The following is a 19,322-nucleotide window of genomic DNA, read 5'->3' on the forward strand; positions in this document are numbered from 1 at the left end:
TGATTAATTGATATGTCTGAACATGGACGGACACAATCCAATGCAATCATTTGCGCACTCTGAGATATTGAATCTGCATGCTTATTAATTCTGTTCTAATGTTTGAGAACAACAATTCACAGAAACTATGTGGACAGGCATCGTTTCCTCTTGATAACATGTTCATATTCTTAACTGTCATACAAGTGTATTAACTCATGACTTTTTTTCAAACCACCCCCTCAAAACAGTCTAATTTCTGCGAGACTGCAAGAATAGGATTAGTACCCCATAAATATCATCTTTGGGACATTTTGATGGAAGCCCGTCATAGGGATGTTAAGAAAAGAGGGAGCTGCATACTGCATGGTGCACTATGTCCCATTTAATAACCTCCTGAAACTCATAGCATATGCTCGACGTGTTGCCTTGAAGGCAAGTATAGTGCTGACCAAATACAGCTGGCACCACGGCAATGCGACACACTGTTCATGAAGTGCAGATGCCCAGAGAGGAAACGGCACGCAGCTCTGTCACTGACCAACTGATGCGCCGGATTGAACATGGGCACATGTGCGTTGGTGTGTGTGTGTGTGTGTGTCTGTGGGTGGGGGTGGGTGTGTGTTAGCTTTCATATACATCATTAATTCTGGGCATTAGTACTTAAAAGTACTGTAAAAGTTGAATGGATGGATGGATGGTTGGATGGATGGACTGAATATCTGGCTGGGAGATATGGTTGGGTTGGTGCGTAGCTGCCTGAATGGATGGATGATGTGATGGATGCATGGATGAATGGATGGATGGACTGAATATCTGACTGGGAGATACGGTTGGGTTGGTGCATAGCTGCCTGAATGGATGGATGATGTGATGGATGCATGGATGGATGGATGGATGGATGGACTGAATATCTGGCTAGGAGATACGGTTGGGTTGGTGCATAGCTGGCTGAATAGATGGATGGATGGATGGATGGACTGAATATCTGGCTGGGAGGTATGGTTGGTTTGGTGCATGGCTGACTGCAGGGATGGATGATGTGATGAATGGACAGATAGATGGGCAGATTGCTGAATAGAACGATCGAGGGATGTAGGATAGATAAAAAGATGGATGTATGATGCATGGATGGATGGATGCTAATAGACATGAAAAAATGGATGAAAAGATGGATGGATATCTGATCTGATAGAACAATAGTTGAAGATATGGATGATGGTAGGCTAATGAAAAATTGTGGATGATGGATGTATGGGTGGGAATGAATAGATAAATAGTTGGATGGATGAAAAGATGGATAATCCCAATTTTAAAATGCAGCATAATCCTCCAGTAACTGAACGTGAATGTCACGATGATGAAAATGGGTTCATAATTCAAATTTTAATGTCGTAAGAATGATGATGAGACAAAGGCAGGCGTCTAATTAAAGACACCGCGAGTAGTGAAGCTGTGCCATTTGTGTGCTCTCGCCTGTAACTCATCATTCACGCACTCTTCACATTCTTGCATGAGTCCATTAATTCAGGGGTTGGTCACTTTTACAATTCTGCTGAGCAAATGACAAAATACTCAGTAGTGTGTTGACACAATGCCGATGATTCTGTCTTTTCCGAAGCTGCGTACAATTCGCTCGTCGATGAACTACACTTGCTCCAATCCCGCACTTTGGCTTACTTTCCACCACATTTGCCTTCACTCTGCTTTTTCTTCTAATGGAGCAGCCTCCGACACCAACCCCCCGTCTCTGTGGAGAAACCGGTTCATTAATGACTTCACTGCGGTTCGTCTCTCAGTGGGCGCTGACTGCGGTTGATTATCTCACCATCAGCACTCCGCACCAATGACATCGGAGGGGGTGAGGGGGGACTCACCCGACGCTTGCCGCTCAGCCGCGACGCGCAAACAACTTGTGATGTCACGGCGTTATGAATATTGACGAGCCGCTGCGTGCGACAGTCATCCGCTCTTGATGGAGGAAGAAAAGAATCCTTTTCTGAAAAAGGTTTTTTTGAAACATTGATGAGTTGTGCAACAGGGCAGGCGGCCGTGCCTGGAGTTTGACAAATTCCTCTAGCCTCCAGCTACAATCACATTCACCTTTTGCTGTGCGAGCCGCATGCCCTCCAGACTTTCGGAGTGAGATGATGAGTGGCGCCAAAACTAAAAAGAAATAAATGTTTTAAATACAGAAAGGGGTTAAAACCTTGCAGGACTGCAAATGAGTAGTCTTAACATATTTGCTTAACTTACGGATTTAATCGAAAGAATTCTTGCTTAAATTCCGGCGGTTACATCAAAGCTAGCCTTGGGCAAAGTGACTTTCTACATTACAGTTGCCCTGATGTGAAAAGTTTAGAGGGGCTGAAAAAAAAAAAAAAGACAGACTAATTGGTTGTGAATTTCTTCTGATAAGATGGAAGAATTAAGTTTAACCTCCAACAGCTGCAGTCAAGTGTGGGGCTTGTGATGAATCACACCGATGTACTTCGGCTGAACTTCCGCTTTTTAAATAAGTTTGTTTGTTTGAAATACCTTTCAAAATGAACAAAGGATACATGTAAATATGTATTTTTTTCATTTTCCACTGCAGAAATCATCATGTGCATGTGAAAATAAGCCCATAAGTGACTTGGTTAATAAAAGTATATATCTAGCGCTGGGTTTAAAAAAAAAAAAAAAATTTAAAAAAAATATATCAATTTGAATCAATGTTCCATTTCGTAGCGCAATCTAGATTTGTTAAACCCCCCCAAAAATCTACGTGACTTCACGCATCACGCGAGATCACGTGAAAGTAGGGTATCAAAACAAAATGGCGGAAGCCATTGAGTCAGCGACAACGAGCACAAAGGCAGATGTATTTATTCTTTTGATCAAGGTCGTGTTAAATAAAACGTCCGATAATTGCAGCAATTGTTCTTCTGAGAACGCCGTCGATATGAAAGTTAAAATCTTTGATTGAATCCAAAATCAGTCAAAGTGAATCGAATTTCATCGAAACCTTGTGCATCGAATCGACTTTGGAAATTTGAATCGATACCCGGCCCTAAAACGTTGCTATCATTACTAGTCATATAAAACTCTATGATTTATTGTTTGTAAACAGCTCAATGGACTCTTCTCTCCCAGTCCACTAAAAATCAATCGCTGCACATAAACACACACCCGCAGAAAATACACACTTATCACCGTGTGTCCCTCCGTCTCAGCTAACCTATCATCTTGGCTAATACCCACCTTCCACTCGGCCATCAAAATCCCGCTGCTCTATCCACCCCCCCGTTGTACCGTCTCCTAGCTGGAAAATCAGCTGTTTCAGCACTCTATTCCTCTTCCATCCTGCACGCACGCCGACACACAAACACACACGGCTGAGCGATGACACTAAAGGATGAATGACCTCCTTAGTCTTTGTCTGTTTGCGGCCATTAACGTGCATATATTTTGGCAAGGTGCTTTCCAAACACACTCAAAGCAAAACGTGTCAACGAGTCAACCCGCGCGTGGCGCTTTGCGCATGAGTGTGAGAAGGTGTCGGAGTGTGAATCCAAATAGCTGCGGTGCTTAATGAAGGAGATGATGATTCATCTCCTCGTGGCCCGAGCGTCTACGTTCCTGTCCTCCGACGAGCTGCAGCGACACCGCCATACCCTCATTATTACCGTGTCTCCGGTGTTTCTTCCCCGGTCGTTATCTTCCGGTGTCCTCTCGGACTGTCTGTCTTGCCGCCACCCCGTGGGTGGTGGGGGGGGATAATTGGAAGGAGAGAATCCTCATTGAGATGAAGCTGAAGCCAGTCAGGTGGAAAGTTTCTCTTCATAGACTCCCCATATTCACTCACATTTATTTTTGAATCATATGTTGCTGAATGTGCTCGCGTTTGTATGTAGACATGTAAACCAAATAAGGATTAGCCTCGTCTCCCATTCAAGAGAAATGTAACACGCATAATTCTTACAGCAGCAGTTTGTTTTTATTTGACTTTAAAAAAAAAAAAAATCAATAATTCTGACGTGTGTTGTCCTTCTCGAATAAATCTTGCTTATGAATGTAATTTTTTTTTAGAGGCTTTTGGGTGTTCACCCACTCACTAGTATAACTGTATCCAGCAGCATAGCTCATGGAATACGCGTGTTCAAATCACCGCTAACTGGAATTACGTATTCTTCTGTACATTATAACATGCAGTTTTTGCATGTATCTTCTCCTTCTACTTGGTGTCACTTCAGAATTATGCTTTCACCGGACCGCCTTAACTACCTTAGCAGATAAGTTAGTTAAATTGACCTAAAATACACCCATGGCAAAGACACGGTAAGCTACGGGTGGGCCACGCAAAAATTCAACTTTGATGCCAAGTTGGCGGCTGCAAGTTTGATGCCACTGCTTTATGCACAAAACATGTGCCAGAAATACATTGAACCATAGCCCAGAAATTGACTTACCGTGGGTTATCTGCACCGTGCCTACATGCAGTAAGCATGGCCCATATGTCCCCAATCCATTATCCCATCACAGTCTTTAGTCGCCCGTCTCTTATTGAGCCAGCTTCTTTGTGTATTTACATTGTATCCACTTTGTTTTGTTGGCTGGAAATGATTTGGGGTTGGTGTCAAGCTGAGGCCAGATGATCTTGACTTTGACGCCGCAACAATCATCTCCCTTTCAGTTTCCTCCAACGTGTATCATCCCCCTCTCACCCCGCAGTGCTCAAGATGGCTGCCTTCCAATTCAATTTGTGGTCAGTGAAGGGGCTACTTGCATGAACATGTGTCCCATTATTTAGCCGCTATGCCCCATCGTGAGGAGCAAAATGATGCATCTTTATGTCTTTTTGTTACTGATGCATCCTCCCCTTTACTTCGAATGTGAACTGCTCGGAACCAAAGTGGTATTAAGTGAAACACTGGGGAACCTCTCTCAGCATGACATAAAAACAGGGGTGCTCAGACATTTTAAAAGGGGCATATATTTGTGCGGTCTGGGCGTGCTTGAGGAAACATAAAATGCAAATTTAAAGTAAAACCTCAAAACAGTGGAGGAAAAAAGAGTAAAAGATAAAACAATATTGGATTTTACTTATCTATTTAATAATTCAGGGATATACCGCGCAAAAACTAATCGGCTTCAATGGAGAAAAGAAATATACTTACGGTATGTATGTTTAAATATATATATATATATATATATATATATATATAAATAAAACATGGAAACATGTATGTTAACCAGTGTATGCGTGTGTGTGGCCGCATATGCAATGACGGGTCTACCTGTCATCCAAAGGTGAGCGGTTTATGGTGAAAGGGTAAGAATGATGTCCCTCGCTGTTATTCATGACAGCAGAGCTGGATGGCTGTGTTCAAAAACGAGATCTGCCCTCCTGTGGGGAGGTTTGGGATAGATTGCCCATGATGGATTCCCGGTTTGTTTCGGCGGTGAGCTCCTGCTCCTCCCTGAATAAAACGAGTCCGCATTTTGAGCTTGTGAATGATTTTGGCCTAACAGGCGCAGATGCTGCACCAACCACCTATCAGACGATCAGTGTAATCCAGATAACGCTAATGTATCATTATATGCATGTGCATGAACTTGTTTATCACTAAACTCTGAAGTAGCAACTGCATTATCTGCAACAATTCTAACCATATCATCGTCATTTGCTGTCTAACTTAAACGGAGGAGTATCGGCTCTTTATGTTGCTATAAAGGGAACAGGCTCAGTAAAAGCACACGGATTGCCTTTTCCAGTGCAATGCACTCTAATTAAAACTAATTATTGAAATATAATATTCAATTTCTGCTTCCGTAAATTACACACAGTAGGCCCTTAGCACAACAAAGCAATGCACAATTCAATAAAGGCACAAGAAGTCATAAAGGACCGATAAATGTTACATATTTATTCGAGGAACTCATGCAAAACAAACAGAACATATTAATTCAGGAATTACGCATTATAACAGCCACATTTTACTTTTCCTTTATCCACTTGAGATTCTACAGTATATTACTTATTCGTCATCTCTAGAAAAAATTCTGCTCCTGGTGTATAAATCACTGACTACGTTCAGGAAAATCCAATTGATTCTAAACATGGTGAAGCAGCATTTAGCTGTTATGCTGCATGTAAAAACTCATTACTCAGCAAATATGTGAATATTTCATTACCTGCAGGAATTTATGGGGTTGCATATTTTGCATTTTCCCAATCACGTGGAGCTGGACGAGCGCCAGAATTGCCCGACAGACATAGACTTACTGTATATGTACTCTTGCTTCTCTTCCTAAATAGCAAACATATTTTCTGTTCCCCGCTAACTCCCACATCTAAAATGTTCCACGCGCTTATTAGGGATGTTTGTTGACTCGGGGCCTGACAGTTTTATGTTTGTCTACTCAACTGTTTGCTCATTCTTACACGGTGTCTGATTCACTGCATGATTGCAGTCCCTCAGTCTGTGCTGAGGGAGAAGAATCTATCGAGTTCCTCTGTCTTGAAGAGTTGTCATTTTAAATTGCTCCGCCATGATTCAGGACCTCATTAAACACAGACATAGCAAGAAAGTTAGCCCTGAACGCGTCATGAAGCAGCTGGCCAAATACGTGACCTTGCAGCCAACTCTTGTTGATTCTTCGCGTCTGATCGTTATTGTCCCTCTGTTCATTTGTTTTCAGGTTAACCGGCTTTCAGCTGCCATCGCCCATCGTGAGCAGCGGCTCCAGGCTCACTTTGTGGCTGCTGTCTGACTACGCAGTGAGCGGCCAGGGATTTAAAGCATCCTATGAAGGTAACATTCCTTCATTGTTTCCCATTAGAACATAAAATGGCGCTCTATATCATCCAGGTGACCGCTTTTAAGAGATGGTGCTAAAACGGGGGAAATCACGCTCTCCTCGGGTGTGGGGGGCGGAGGGGTGGGGGGGGGCACCTGTGTTATTTGAATTGGTTGTTAACTCATTCAATCCATAAGACATACAGCTACGTTTTCAAAAACGTAGTCCCCACCTCCCAAAGACGTATTTATACGTCTTTCTTTTTATAGCATGAGAACACAATATTCTGTTTGCCTCGCAAAATCAGTCAACATCCAGAAAAATGCTGGAATTGAGGGGTTCCTCTAGTGAAAATTTCTGGGTTTAAATGAGTTAAGGAAAACATTAGGATAACATGTCCTTCATTCTAGCGTCTTTGGAGGTTGACCGACATGACTGAGGTTTTCATTTAAAACCACTCCATCCTGCCAGGTGATTGCTTTTTTTCCCACATTGCAGCGTGGGAGGCTTCATCACGGTGACTTGGAATACTTTATGACCCGTGTTCTAATGATATTAATGACGCTCCTCAGGCCTGTGCGGGAGGAAGAGCAAAAACCGGGAGAGGGGGTGGGAAGATGAGTGAGTCGAGTAATTAGGCTAATTATTTGACAGAGGGATTGTCAGTCTTTTCGTGGCGCTGCGAATATCAGGATGTGGCTCAATGGAGCAGCGTCAAGCCCCCGGGGGGAGGCTTTAAGGCGACAGAGCGTGACTACGTGGGACTGAGGTGCAAAGAAAATGTTTTCTCCGTCCATGGTGGTGAAACTTAGTTGTTGTTGTGGCAAAGTTAGCTTGAAGAAAAAGACGAAGAGAATAGGCAACAATTTTCTTGTGATGGCGCTTACAACCATCAATGAACTCATTTACTGCCATTGACGGCTAAAGACGTCAAATGTCCATTTTACAATGTCTAATACTAGAGTGAGGAGAATTGAGTTCAAAATTTGTAGTGAAATTGTTTCTTTAGTTTTATGGCAATTTATAGGCATAAACTCCAATTCGTTACGCAAGGAAATCATACTCAATTTCAAACATTTGCATCTTTTTTTATTTTAAGATAAAATACATTTGATTTGTCTTAATATTGTTTCCATTTATTCATTTATTTTTTTGTACCCCAAAAAAAATAATCGCTTGACCGATCAGGAAGGTTACTAGGCTCAGCCATCCTGACAAATGAATTCGGCACTCCGTAAATATGCTTAGCCCCTCCCTCCTGGCAAACTGTTTAAGATAATCTTGGTATTTATACTAATAATAATATTAATAATGATATTAATATTTCAATGTCTGTTAACTAAACAGGACCAAAATTCACGTAAATAATATCGGCAAGTTATTAAAAGGTCTTCATATCACATCTGTCAAATGACTACCAAATAATACAAATAATTGGCTAAAAATGGTTCAGTCCAAAGTCAGGTGACCTCGTCTTCCGCCACCGATTGCCATTTAAGGCACGATAAGGAATTGCCTTGGTTTGCTCGATGATGGCGCTTAGGTGTCTCGAGTTCCGAGAAACCAGCTTGACCAAGAGGACGTAAGCTCTGAACTTCTGTTCTGCTTGCTTGTGATAAGTTCCCACTTGACAACAAGTTGGGCATTTTAGAAAAAAAAGAAAGAAGAGGCAGCAAGCAAAGGTTTCGTCTATAATAAGTCAGGTTATAATGTTAAAATATAAATGAGTTCCGGCGTCATTTTTCTCCAGCATTTTATTTCTTCGGCGGCTACTCTATCATTCATCCATCTATATAATAAAATACTTTCATTTCCTTATTAGTTACAACTCCTTCTAAAGTCGCTGATTTATTCCGACAAGCGAGAATACATCACAGACTTACACTACACAACCTGTCAGATTTCCTTTTTGATTGCATGCATATTTTGCATTTGCAGCCTTTGATGGATTAGGACACGCAAATAAAATATCCTCATAATAATATTTAACCTCGAAGGAACTTAGGGACTGAAGAAGAAAGTCGTGCAGCGACTTTATGGTTAAAGATCAAAATAATTTTGGCCAAACAAAATGCACGGATGTCTTTACAATTGTTGATCCTGTTGTGTAGTTCATTCCGTTCCCACAGGTCAGCGTGGGTCACTTCTAATAAATCATTCTATAATAAATAGTCATCATTAGCAAAGTTTTGAATTACCAAGTGTTCCGGCTGGTTCTTAATGGGGGTTATATAGACTATACTTTAGTCTAAGTTCTTTTCTCCTCCTACACTCCCATGAATGTAATATTTACCTAAGGGAGACTTGATATTTGCATAATGTACATTATAGAGTAAAACATGGCTGATTAGAGTAGGTGGGCATTATCCATAATTTAGTACAGTTTTATTGAACATTTCTCCATGCAAGTTTATCGTAAGTACTTGGAAATGTGTGCATGTTTCCTGCTGTGTATGCTAATACCTTATGCTGCATATGCACAGCACAACCACAGCTTGTTGACCTTATAATGGTGGCAATGGTATGTTCCAATTGTTTCCTCCCCCCTCCCACCCACCCAGAAAAAAAAAAACAAAACAAAACTTTGGTAATGGCCGAGAGCACTGGAGAATCTCGCGTTACCATGACAACCCTCAGCTTCCCCCTTTACTAGTCATTTTCCTTCTCCGTCCCTGTCATGGACTGTTTGTTGATTTGCGTTTATTCTAGTTTCATGTTTTTCCTTGTGTTCTTTTGGTGCGTCTCTTGTTAAAGCTATCGTGTCCACCTGTGCTTGTGCTATTGTTCACAAATCAGCTGCTTCCAACCTTTGGCGTATCGCCCAGGTGTTCCTCGTTGTCTTGTAAATTTGTTTGTATTCAGTTCCCTGTAAATTTGTTTGTATTCAGTTCCCTGTTTGCTTTCAGTTCTTGTCGGTTCATTCTGTCAGGATTTTGATTGAGGAGGAGGCCGAGGACCCAAATGCAGGCAAGCGAGGCAGCGAGCATCTCAATGGGGTATTTAATTTAAACTCATTCACTCACATTGACGGATTTATACGTCAAAAAAAGTCCATTCATGCTGGCAGGGAATTAGTTAAAGAAACAACTCGGATAAACAGAAAGATCAAAAGTACAAAACAACATGGATGAAGTCGCTAAATCACTTAGACATGGCTATAAAAACTGAAACACGCTGAGGAGCAGACGACTGACACTTGACAGGAGACGGGAATTTGGCACATTTGCTAAATTTCTTTGGGTGGGTACAATTAAATCCCAAGTGCACATTTGTTAGAATTTTTCTTCTGATTTTGGGGCCTCCGATACAACAGACCTCTTTCCTGAAGAGCTCACCCTGAAGTAACGGGATGATAATCTAGTTGCGCGTTGCAGACTTTGTCTTTCGTCAGCTGCATGCCAACGCGCCTCCCAACTGGGTCAGCCAAAGAGGAAATTGCATAAATAAACAAACACACTGTCCCCACTGAAGCAGTCTGCTGTATAATGAAGTAATTTTTCGGGAAAATATATTGACGCATCGCATGGCGCAAACGAGGCATTATTTTACTAATGATGTTTCGGAGTGATGTATCCATAAAGGTCAGTCATGGCCCAGCAGCCATTTGCCCTTTCTCTCTGTAACAATATACACACATGTTTTGCCCTGAAAGGTTATTGTCATTCAGCAGTAATATTGCCTATGGATATATTTTTTTTCCTTTTTTTTTTTTTCTTCTGGCTATTCACACTCACTTGAGTTTTTCACTTGCAGGCATTGCCCTTACATTCTGGGTCTGCATGTTTGATGAAACCAGAACATGTTTGGTGTCTTGTATTTAATATACAGTGGAACTCGGGGAAAAAAAGGCCATCTATGTCAGTGGTCCCCAATCATTTTTCCAACACAGACCTGCCCATAAAAGTCCATAACTTTTTTTGCTCAGGTTTGCCCAACTGGTGTGCAATCAACAGCATAAAGCGTGATTGGCAAAGAAGGGTGAATAGTAGTTAAACTAATGGAGGTGTGAAAGGCTTACCAAAAGGTAGACAAGGGTAACTCAGATTCGTGAGGCAATGCAGCTATGCGGAGAGCAGGTTTGAAGCCCAGCGGCACCGTTCCTGCATCATTATTCCTGCGCAGTGCTCACCCTCCTCTGCAGCCATGCATTTTTTACTCGTTCATTTCTCACACAAAATATGCCTGAAATGAGCTCTACCTTCATAGAGCAGTTTATTCCCTCAATTTGGGAAAAACACACAGACACCCAGAAATAATAATAATAATAAAAAAATAAAATAAAAAAATAAGGGAGAGGGAGGGAGGGAGCGAGAGAGGGAGGGAGGGAGGGAGGGAGAGACAGAGAGAGAGAGAGAGAGAGAGGGAGAGAGAGAGAGAGAGAGAGAGGGAGAGAGAGAGAGAGGGAGGGAGAGAGAGAGAGAGAGAGAGAGAGGGAGGGAGAGAGGGAGAGGGAGAGAGAGGGGGGGGGGGGGGAGAGGGGGGGGGGGGGGAGAGAGAGAGAGGGAGACCCTTGTTTTCCTTTTTGTTGTCTTTTAATGAAATACCATCTAAGTTACCCCTGCCTCGCTTCCCTGCATTTGGGGTCTGGTACTTTTTTTTGTGTCCTCCTAAAAGTAATTTCATCCTTTCTCTCTCCTCAGGATTAGCCGTCTTTGCTCATTAGCACACGAGCCCTTTTTCTCCCACGTTTCCACTTTGTCTCTCTCGGCACAATCCCTGTTTTGTGTGGATTAGTGACTGTATTGTCTTCAGATTAGATTGTCATTGTTTCAGCCCGGGATGAGGTAGGAACTTCTCGACTATGTACACTCAGACACCTTTTTTTTTTTTGTTTCGACTAAAATGCCTCACAGTATGGGTGACATTTTTCAACCACTTGCAAACAAAAGCCGTTGTTGTGTCAATCAACTATTCTGGTATGCTGAACAACCACAACCATATAGTTACATATGCGTTAGAGTTTAGGACACCGGCCCTCCAGGAACAGGATTGAGGAACCCTGGTTTCGAGTCGACAGTAACCCAGAAATGCATATTTCTGAAATGAACTGGGGACATTCTTGCTCAAGGGCAGCAGTGGAAACCACTCTGACTCCTCCCATACTAATCGCCCGTGTGTCGTGACACGAAATTAGAAGAAACAAAACTCGACACCATGGTGAGAGCGCGATGGAATGCTGAGTGCACATGACCTGTGCTTGGTTTGTCAGAGGGATAATTTTTCATTTACGAATGGAGATCGATAACATTTCTAGGGACGGGTTCACAACTACCATAGACTGACACACAGAGTGGTAACAAATTAGAACCTTCGTTTTTGTAATTTTGCACCGACATTTTGCGACCTGGTGTGATCTCTCCCGACACCAACCCAAAATATTGTTTACATCCATAACGTTTGCTTTGATCCCAGATACCGTAGTGAGTCGTCCTCAGTTTGACTGATTGGAATACTTATCCGTTCACTGTATTCGCAGACAGCAACGTAGGCGACTTTGGTAAACCCTTGTTTATAATTAAGCAGCTGCGCAATAAATCCAATTAAGATTCCTGCCGTGTTATCGTCTGTGATTAAATACCCAGATGGTTATGAACAGGAATGGGTGCATTTTCACCCGCGCTATAATTGATATCAACCACCAGAGCTCCTACTTGGCTGCGGTGTTTAATCATTTACCCACAGACGAGCTCTACTCTAATGTGGAGTCATTCATCAAGGAAGAGTTATCGATCAAGCATCGCCTCGTCCCTCTTCTGGTCCCTTTCAGACCTTATTGACTCTAGGATAGTCACTTATTAGCCACCTAAGTATCAGAGGTCAATCATAAGGTCAAGGGGTTTTGATATATAGATGAGGCTGATTGAGATTATTTTTCGGACTAGATTGTCCTTTTTGTATTCTCGTTATTGAAGTAAATAAAAGTGTGGCGTGCACCTGAACAGTGCATAGAATGGAAGTACCGTATTAAAGTGGACACACGCTGATGACTCGATCTGGCATCACATCGCTGAGAACACCCACAGGATTTGAAAACAAGAGAGAAATAGTCATGCCAGTAATGGACCTCTCTGTCAGGTCACAGCTTTATTTTTGGGACCGATTAAAATCATTACATGGTGTGCATTTAGGAAGGTCAGAGGTGCTGAGATGCCACCGGTAAAAGGGAGGAAAGGCAATTGTGTCCTGGTGGTTAATGCATCAGAGATGGCGAAAGCTAGAATAGCCACAACACGCAACCCATGTGCGGATTGAGTCACTCTCATCTTCTAACGACCAAACGCATGACTGTTGAACAAAAAATGGATTCATTATGGTTGGTAAATATGGTGGACAACTGCATGATGGCCTCACAGTTCAGAGGCGCTGGGTTCGATTCCCGCTCCGGCTTTCCTGTGTGATGTTGGCATGGATTTCTCCGGGTATTCCCGTTTCCTCCCACATTCCAAAAACATGCACGGTTGCTTGATTGGACACACTGAAATGCCGCTAGGTGCTTTTGTGAGTGTGGTTGGTTGGTCGGTTGTAATTGTGTGTCCATCAATTGGCTGGCAACAAGTCAGGGTGTACCCAAAGACAGCTGGGATAGGCTCCAGCATGCCCGGGACTTTCACGAGGAGAAACGGCTCAGATAATGGATGGATGGAAATTAAAATCCAAAGGGACAGTTTCTTCCCCGCTGTATTAAGGTCAAAACCCAGCACTGTGCTACGTTGGGGTACCATTTCTAATACATGGTCAGCCGATTCCGAGTTGTATTTGCAAGTTATGAATTATAAATCATGAGAAACCAGTGGAGCTGAAGAATTGTTGGTGACAGCTCATCAGGAATTCAAACAAATCTTGCAGTTCTAATAGTTCGATCTGACATCACACCCTAAACGTAAAATGTCGTGTTCTCTTGTCACCTCAGCGTGACTTTAAACTCTGCACGGCGCTTGCATGGCCGTAAAGATCATCACATTTTTCTGCTTATTACCGATCCAATATAAATGTAGCGCCGTGACGCTTGCAAAGCTTCCAGAATTTGCTGTAACATCCCCCTTAAAAACAAATGCCAGCAGAAATGAACGAGATTTAAGCGCATAGACTGGACCCGGAAATTCACTCGACTAAGCCGCACCGGTGGAGAGAAGCGGGACGGTGTCGATTTTAGAGGGGTGGACAAGGTTGAGTGAAGGCATTAATGAGTCGGTCCAATTTGATTTTTTTTTTTTTTACCTCAAGCCAGCGCTGCTTTTAACTTAATTAAGGAGATATAGTTAATACGGTGTCTATTGACAGTTCTGTGCTAAAAAAAAAAGAAAAGATGTTTTTTTTGTTTTTTTTCATTTGAAGGTCTGAACTGCGTTTTTTTTGTGACAGGCGAGAAAAATTAAACACAAGGACACCCTTAATGATGATTGCATTTGCTGATTGCACATGTTCGCAAGTTTTCAGGTTTACAGCATCTTGGAGGCAAACTGGTGCATTTTCATTCGCCTCGGCACGTTTACGGTCTGGCACTTCCTGTTCACATATTCCTCGGTGGTGTGCCTTGGCTGTTTCCATGGCAACCCAGCGAGCCCGGGAGAGAAGTCTGGCGGAGGGAGGGGGAAAACAGGAGAAAACAAGGAAAACAAGACAGACATCATGCAGATTTCTTTCAAATGCATTCGTTATTTTTGCGAAAATATTTATTACGCTCAAATATAACAATTGATCGGACTGTCACATGATATGACGTGTTGCTAATTCTGAAATTTTTTTTGTGTGCTCTAATCTGCAAATTCTTTTCTACCCTAATCCCATGCTTGGTAATTAGAGAACTTTCTTCATGCGCAGCGCATATTAAATCCATCTATATCGTGAAGCAGCAGGCAAATCGTATGAGGTCTTGTGTTTTTTTAATACTTGAGTGCACGCGACACAGATGGCGTGATGTTTGTGTTTTTCCTCGAGGCTTCCCTTACCTCACTATCAGTCAGAGCATATTGGAATGGACATGATTTCCTTGTACAAACATCATATCTGCATAATCTATACATCGCACCTCAGCAGCTCCGACACACTTTTATTGAATTTTCTATCAAATGCGCGGGAAATAAAGGTATTTGGCATACGTTTTCAGAGAGAGTTTGTGAACCTAGTTTAAAATCTGAATTTGCTCGTCTAACCCAAATTAATTTATTGTTACCATAAAAACAAAACAGACTTGTGTGCAACAATTAAACATATGCTGAAAATCCATTGACGTTTATTTACATTTTTATCGAGCAAATTTATTGGTTACTCAGAGACACCTTCCAAAGAATCAATCTCACGTTATTCCAAACGTATCGCTGTAAGGAGACGAAAGTCACAACATTTATTCACACACAACTGAATCTTAACCAAGGAACTCAAGAAGGTCCGCTGTCTGTGTGTGAGTGAACACAGTTGTGCACTACATAACCGTTTGTGTGAGTTTACTTGATTAGAATAGCTTTTTTCGACGCTAATTTCCATAAGAAAATTAGCTTTAATCACAGCTTTGGCTGAATGGAGACGCATTAGATATGCAAGTTTACGTCTGAATGGCTATGGCATGACGTACAGCAATTTATGTATTAACTGATAAGAGTTTAGCATTTCTGATTCCAGTGTCAATATTGAATGGTCATGCCTGGTGAGCGAGGCACAAGGATGTCGTAGAAAATTGACTTATTACATCTCGGAGTCTACATCATAGCTAACAATGCCATATACGTACAAATTAACGACATAAACAATATAATGAATTCTTATATCACCATGTTGGAAAAGTTCACACTGAAAATACCCTTCATCACTCAGTTGGATCAGCGGAATCGCTAATTGAAATTGTCATAAAAGCAAACAAATAATTTCTAGGAATCAAATTAGCGCACCGTCTATTTTTAGCAATTTTCATCCATGTATGAATATCTAATTATACTGCGCATTATTTTTGTGAAGGAATGGATGCTAAGTTTATTCTTATTCTATTTATATATTGCCGTGGCATGAAATTCCTGACTCGAACCTTCCGTTGACGGAACCTCACGTAATCTAACATCAACAAAAACACGGAAAGGATTTTAAGTGTGCCATATAGTCGGAAATATACGATACTGTGAACCAGTTTGTCCATAACTGTAACATAGTCAAAAGTGGTGGTCCTTTACTATTAGCCGAAGAAGTGTTTCATGTAAAAACTTTGCCGTTAAAATCCTTCAAAGACGAAGGATGTATACTTATCCCATGAATGAGAACAAAGCGAATGACATATTAAGGGACGCTTTTCCCAGACACCCAAAAAGACGCCATCACTCTTACAAAGTCCAGAGGTTGTCCTTTGAGCCCACTTTCATGCTGTCCAAGTCACCAGAAATAAAAGGAAAATGGCAAGAAAAAATGGATAAAGAAGTGCGGGGGGTGTGATGGATGGAAGGTTTTGTGTGTATATGTGTGTGCGTTTATACCGGTTTGTGGGCACTTGATCACGTTTGCATGGCCGCATCGTGCTCTGCCGACAGGGTTGCGTTGATGGACGACGGGCATCCTTTGCCGTCTCAGCAAGAGGAAGTGCGTAAAGCGTCTTGACCCCAGGGACGAGACATGTCACTGTCTCCCAGCCGGGTGAATTATTGAGTTGCCATGATACCTCACCCCCAAAGGGGGGGGGGTTCTGCATTGAGGGGCTTGTCACGAGGGTTAGAATCCGAGATCCTTTGGACGTATTCAAACAACATGCCGCAAAGTTAAGCCGCTTGTCTTGCTTGTAATATACAATTACTTGCGTTAAAAGTGATTAATGGTGAACAAGGTGGGCTCATTATGAAAATTGTTTTTTTTCTCCTTTTGTTTGCGTTTCTTACTAGCTTTCATTCAACCTCTTGGTTCAGCAATTATTCATAAAGCTCTCATGTCATAATTATAGTTAAACCCATATGATATGTCACACTTTTGCCGCAGCAACCCAACGTCGTGCCGGATAATTCATATGCTAACCACGCAGCCTACTTGTGTAAATGCTAATCTTGTTATGATGCCGGGGAGCCTGTGATAATAAGACCTTGTTTGGTCAAAGTACATTCTGCATCACAACGGAGGCTGAAAAGGGCATTTTAGAGTCGGAAGGATATCAGGAGACCAACCGTGTGTGTACTTGAATCGGTCATAAAATAGCATCTCTTCTGTTGAGGCCGTTCACTTGCTAATTTACGTCCCCATCTTTTTAGGTTGTTGACCTACACAAGTGGCTTACTTCTTCATCAGGGTAATTCCAGTGGCTGTATGAGTTATGGCCGATACATGTGCAATGTCTCTGATTGATTTCCCATTTTCTTTCAGCTGCACAAATGCTTGCCTTCCATTAGCGAGCTCTCGGTTTGTCACGTTCCTCGATCAATAAATGTAATAATCAATTTATTAGGGCACACATGGACACACTATTGTCATTATCTTTAATACAGGTTGCATTATACTGCACAAAAAACAGCTTTGATAAAAAATGATCATAGAGGAAGAGATTCTGAGGAGTTGAATATAATTCATTTCAATACATTCTGTGACTCCATACCAGATAAATGAAGGAATTAATTTGAATGTACTTTTAAATATGGAGCAAAAATATAATTGTATTATGTGGAATAAACATTTTGATCACAGATTTTAGTTTGTGTTACAAATGGGCTAAATAGTGTTGTATTTTCACTCCCAGCGAGATGCAGCAATGGGTAAAACTCTGTAGTATCTGTGCCTGTTAAATATTGCTGAAGAACAAATGTTTGATCACACAAAAATAATTGGGCGAATTTGTAATAGGCTCCCCGTAAAAGTCTCTTTGAAAATATGTGCGGTAAACGGGAATAAATCTCATAAACTAGACAAGAAACCGTATCCAGAATGACCATCAAATCATAGACACAAATGGATATGAAAATAAAATACTTGAGGCACAATTGACAAGGAATACAAGTCAATTCATGGAAGTGAAGCAAGTATTGGGGATGGAGAGATGCCAGTAAAACTGTGTAGCACCATGAAAGCCATTCTGTCCTCTACTCAGTCCCTGTAGAGACACTGAGTCGCATCCAAAGTCCAGCACATGATCTGGCCAGCTCGCTGACTTTGTGTGGAACTGCACCGGACTTGGTCGCGGAAAGTCACAATATACGCTTACGTGCTCAGTGATTTATCCGCACACAGCAAAGACCTATTGTTGAAGACTCCGCATGCTGTGAAAATAGCTTCTTTACCGTCGGCGTAATCACTATGCTATTATATCCACACTGAATTGAATTTTTTTTTAAATTGTTTAAATGTATTTATTTATTTTTACTTGAATATAACAACTGAAGCCAAAACAGATCCAAACAGAACAGAAGTAAAGCTTGCACGAAAACACATGGGGTCAAAAATTGAGACGACGTATGAATGAATGAACGAAGGAGAAGAGAGACAATATTGCATTACTGAATGATGAAATATAGTAATTTGCAGCATTGCAATTTGCATAATTTAATGATGCCTTTGTTTTGTTGACTCACGTCTAACATGTTCTTTCCACATGACACCATCCGGATGTTTTCTGTGTTTAACTTAAAACAAGCTCCTCTGTTTCTTGCAGCTTTGCCCAGCTACACGTGCGGTAATCCCGGGCTCCTTCTCAACGGTCAGCAGCAAGGGACCACGTTCAATATAGGAGACAAAATCCGCTACAGCTGCAACCTGGGTTATGTGTTGGAGGGTCACACAACCTTGTCTTGTCTCGCCACTTCGGCGGGGACTGCAGCATGGGATTTCCCCCTGCCCTACTGTAGAGGTACGTAATGCCACAGTGTCATATTTTAGTAAAATTATACGCACAAATATCATTAATAATAAACAGACATACAGCATTCTGATATATTTGGGTTATATTAAAAAAAAAAAAATTGATCGAATGAACACATTTGTACATAGTGCGGTTCTATCCACCGGTTAGCTTCCACACTATGCATTTACGGATATCTTATTTAGCATGACAGGACCTCATATGTTCGCTCCCAGTCAGGCGAACATGCCAGTTGCCCCTCCTCGCAGTCAGACGGTACCCCTGCAGCAACACCTGCCAGTTTGGCGCATCCGAGCCAAGTTGACAGTTACCCTTTTTGGTTTTTGAGATGGTTCACAGCAGGTTATTATACTGACCTGCGCATTTACATGTGTGTGGCTTCAGCGTGCACATTTGCTGCACCTGAGTCTGTGGCTTATGTCAGCGTGAGATGAGACCCTGAGCCATCTGCATCTAAGCCAGGAGTCAGGAAGTCCACACATGAGTGCGCACACATGGCTGGGATCACACGTGCCAGAACGTGCAGCGACATGCCTGCGCACTAAAAAATGTGTATGCATGCATTTTAATAACCATGCTTTGCAATGAATTTATTCGTACTTTTAAATTCAGATTTTTTTATTTATTTTTTTAAAAAAATATTTTTAGTCCTTTTTATTATTCAACACCAGCTTACCATTTAGAACCCAAATCTCCAATTTCATTTTCCTCAACAATGCTCACCCAGGCTCCTCGAGCACTCAAG

At 41.8% G+C, this 19,322-nt stretch overlaps 1 protein-coding gene across 1 annotated transcript in view; it reads left to right on the plus strand.

The window, feature by feature from the left end:
• csmd2 (CUB and Sushi multiple domains 2) overlaps window positions 1-19,322 on the plus strand; it is a 122,401-nt gene that overhangs the window by 19,997 nt on the left and 83,082 nt on the right. Inside the window, exons 3-4 of the mRNA XM_088318269.1 lie at window positions 6,664-6,776; window positions 18,371-18,565. Coding sequence (XP_088174395.1) covers window positions 6,664-6,776; window positions 18,371-18,565 — 308 coding nt within the window. The remainder of the gene's footprint in view (window positions 1-6,663; window positions 6,777-18,370; window positions 18,566-19,322) is intronic.

This window comes from Idiotropiscis lumnitzeri, chromosome 16, assembly GCF_059441095.1.
Source record: "Idiotropiscis lumnitzeri isolate Australia: NSW breed Sydney's pygmy pipehorse chromosome 16, RoL_Ilum_1.0, whole genome shotgun sequence".
Classification (NCBI taxonomy): Eukaryota; Metazoa; Chordata; class Actinopteri; order Syngnathiformes; family Syngnathidae; genus Idiotropiscis; species Idiotropiscis lumnitzeri.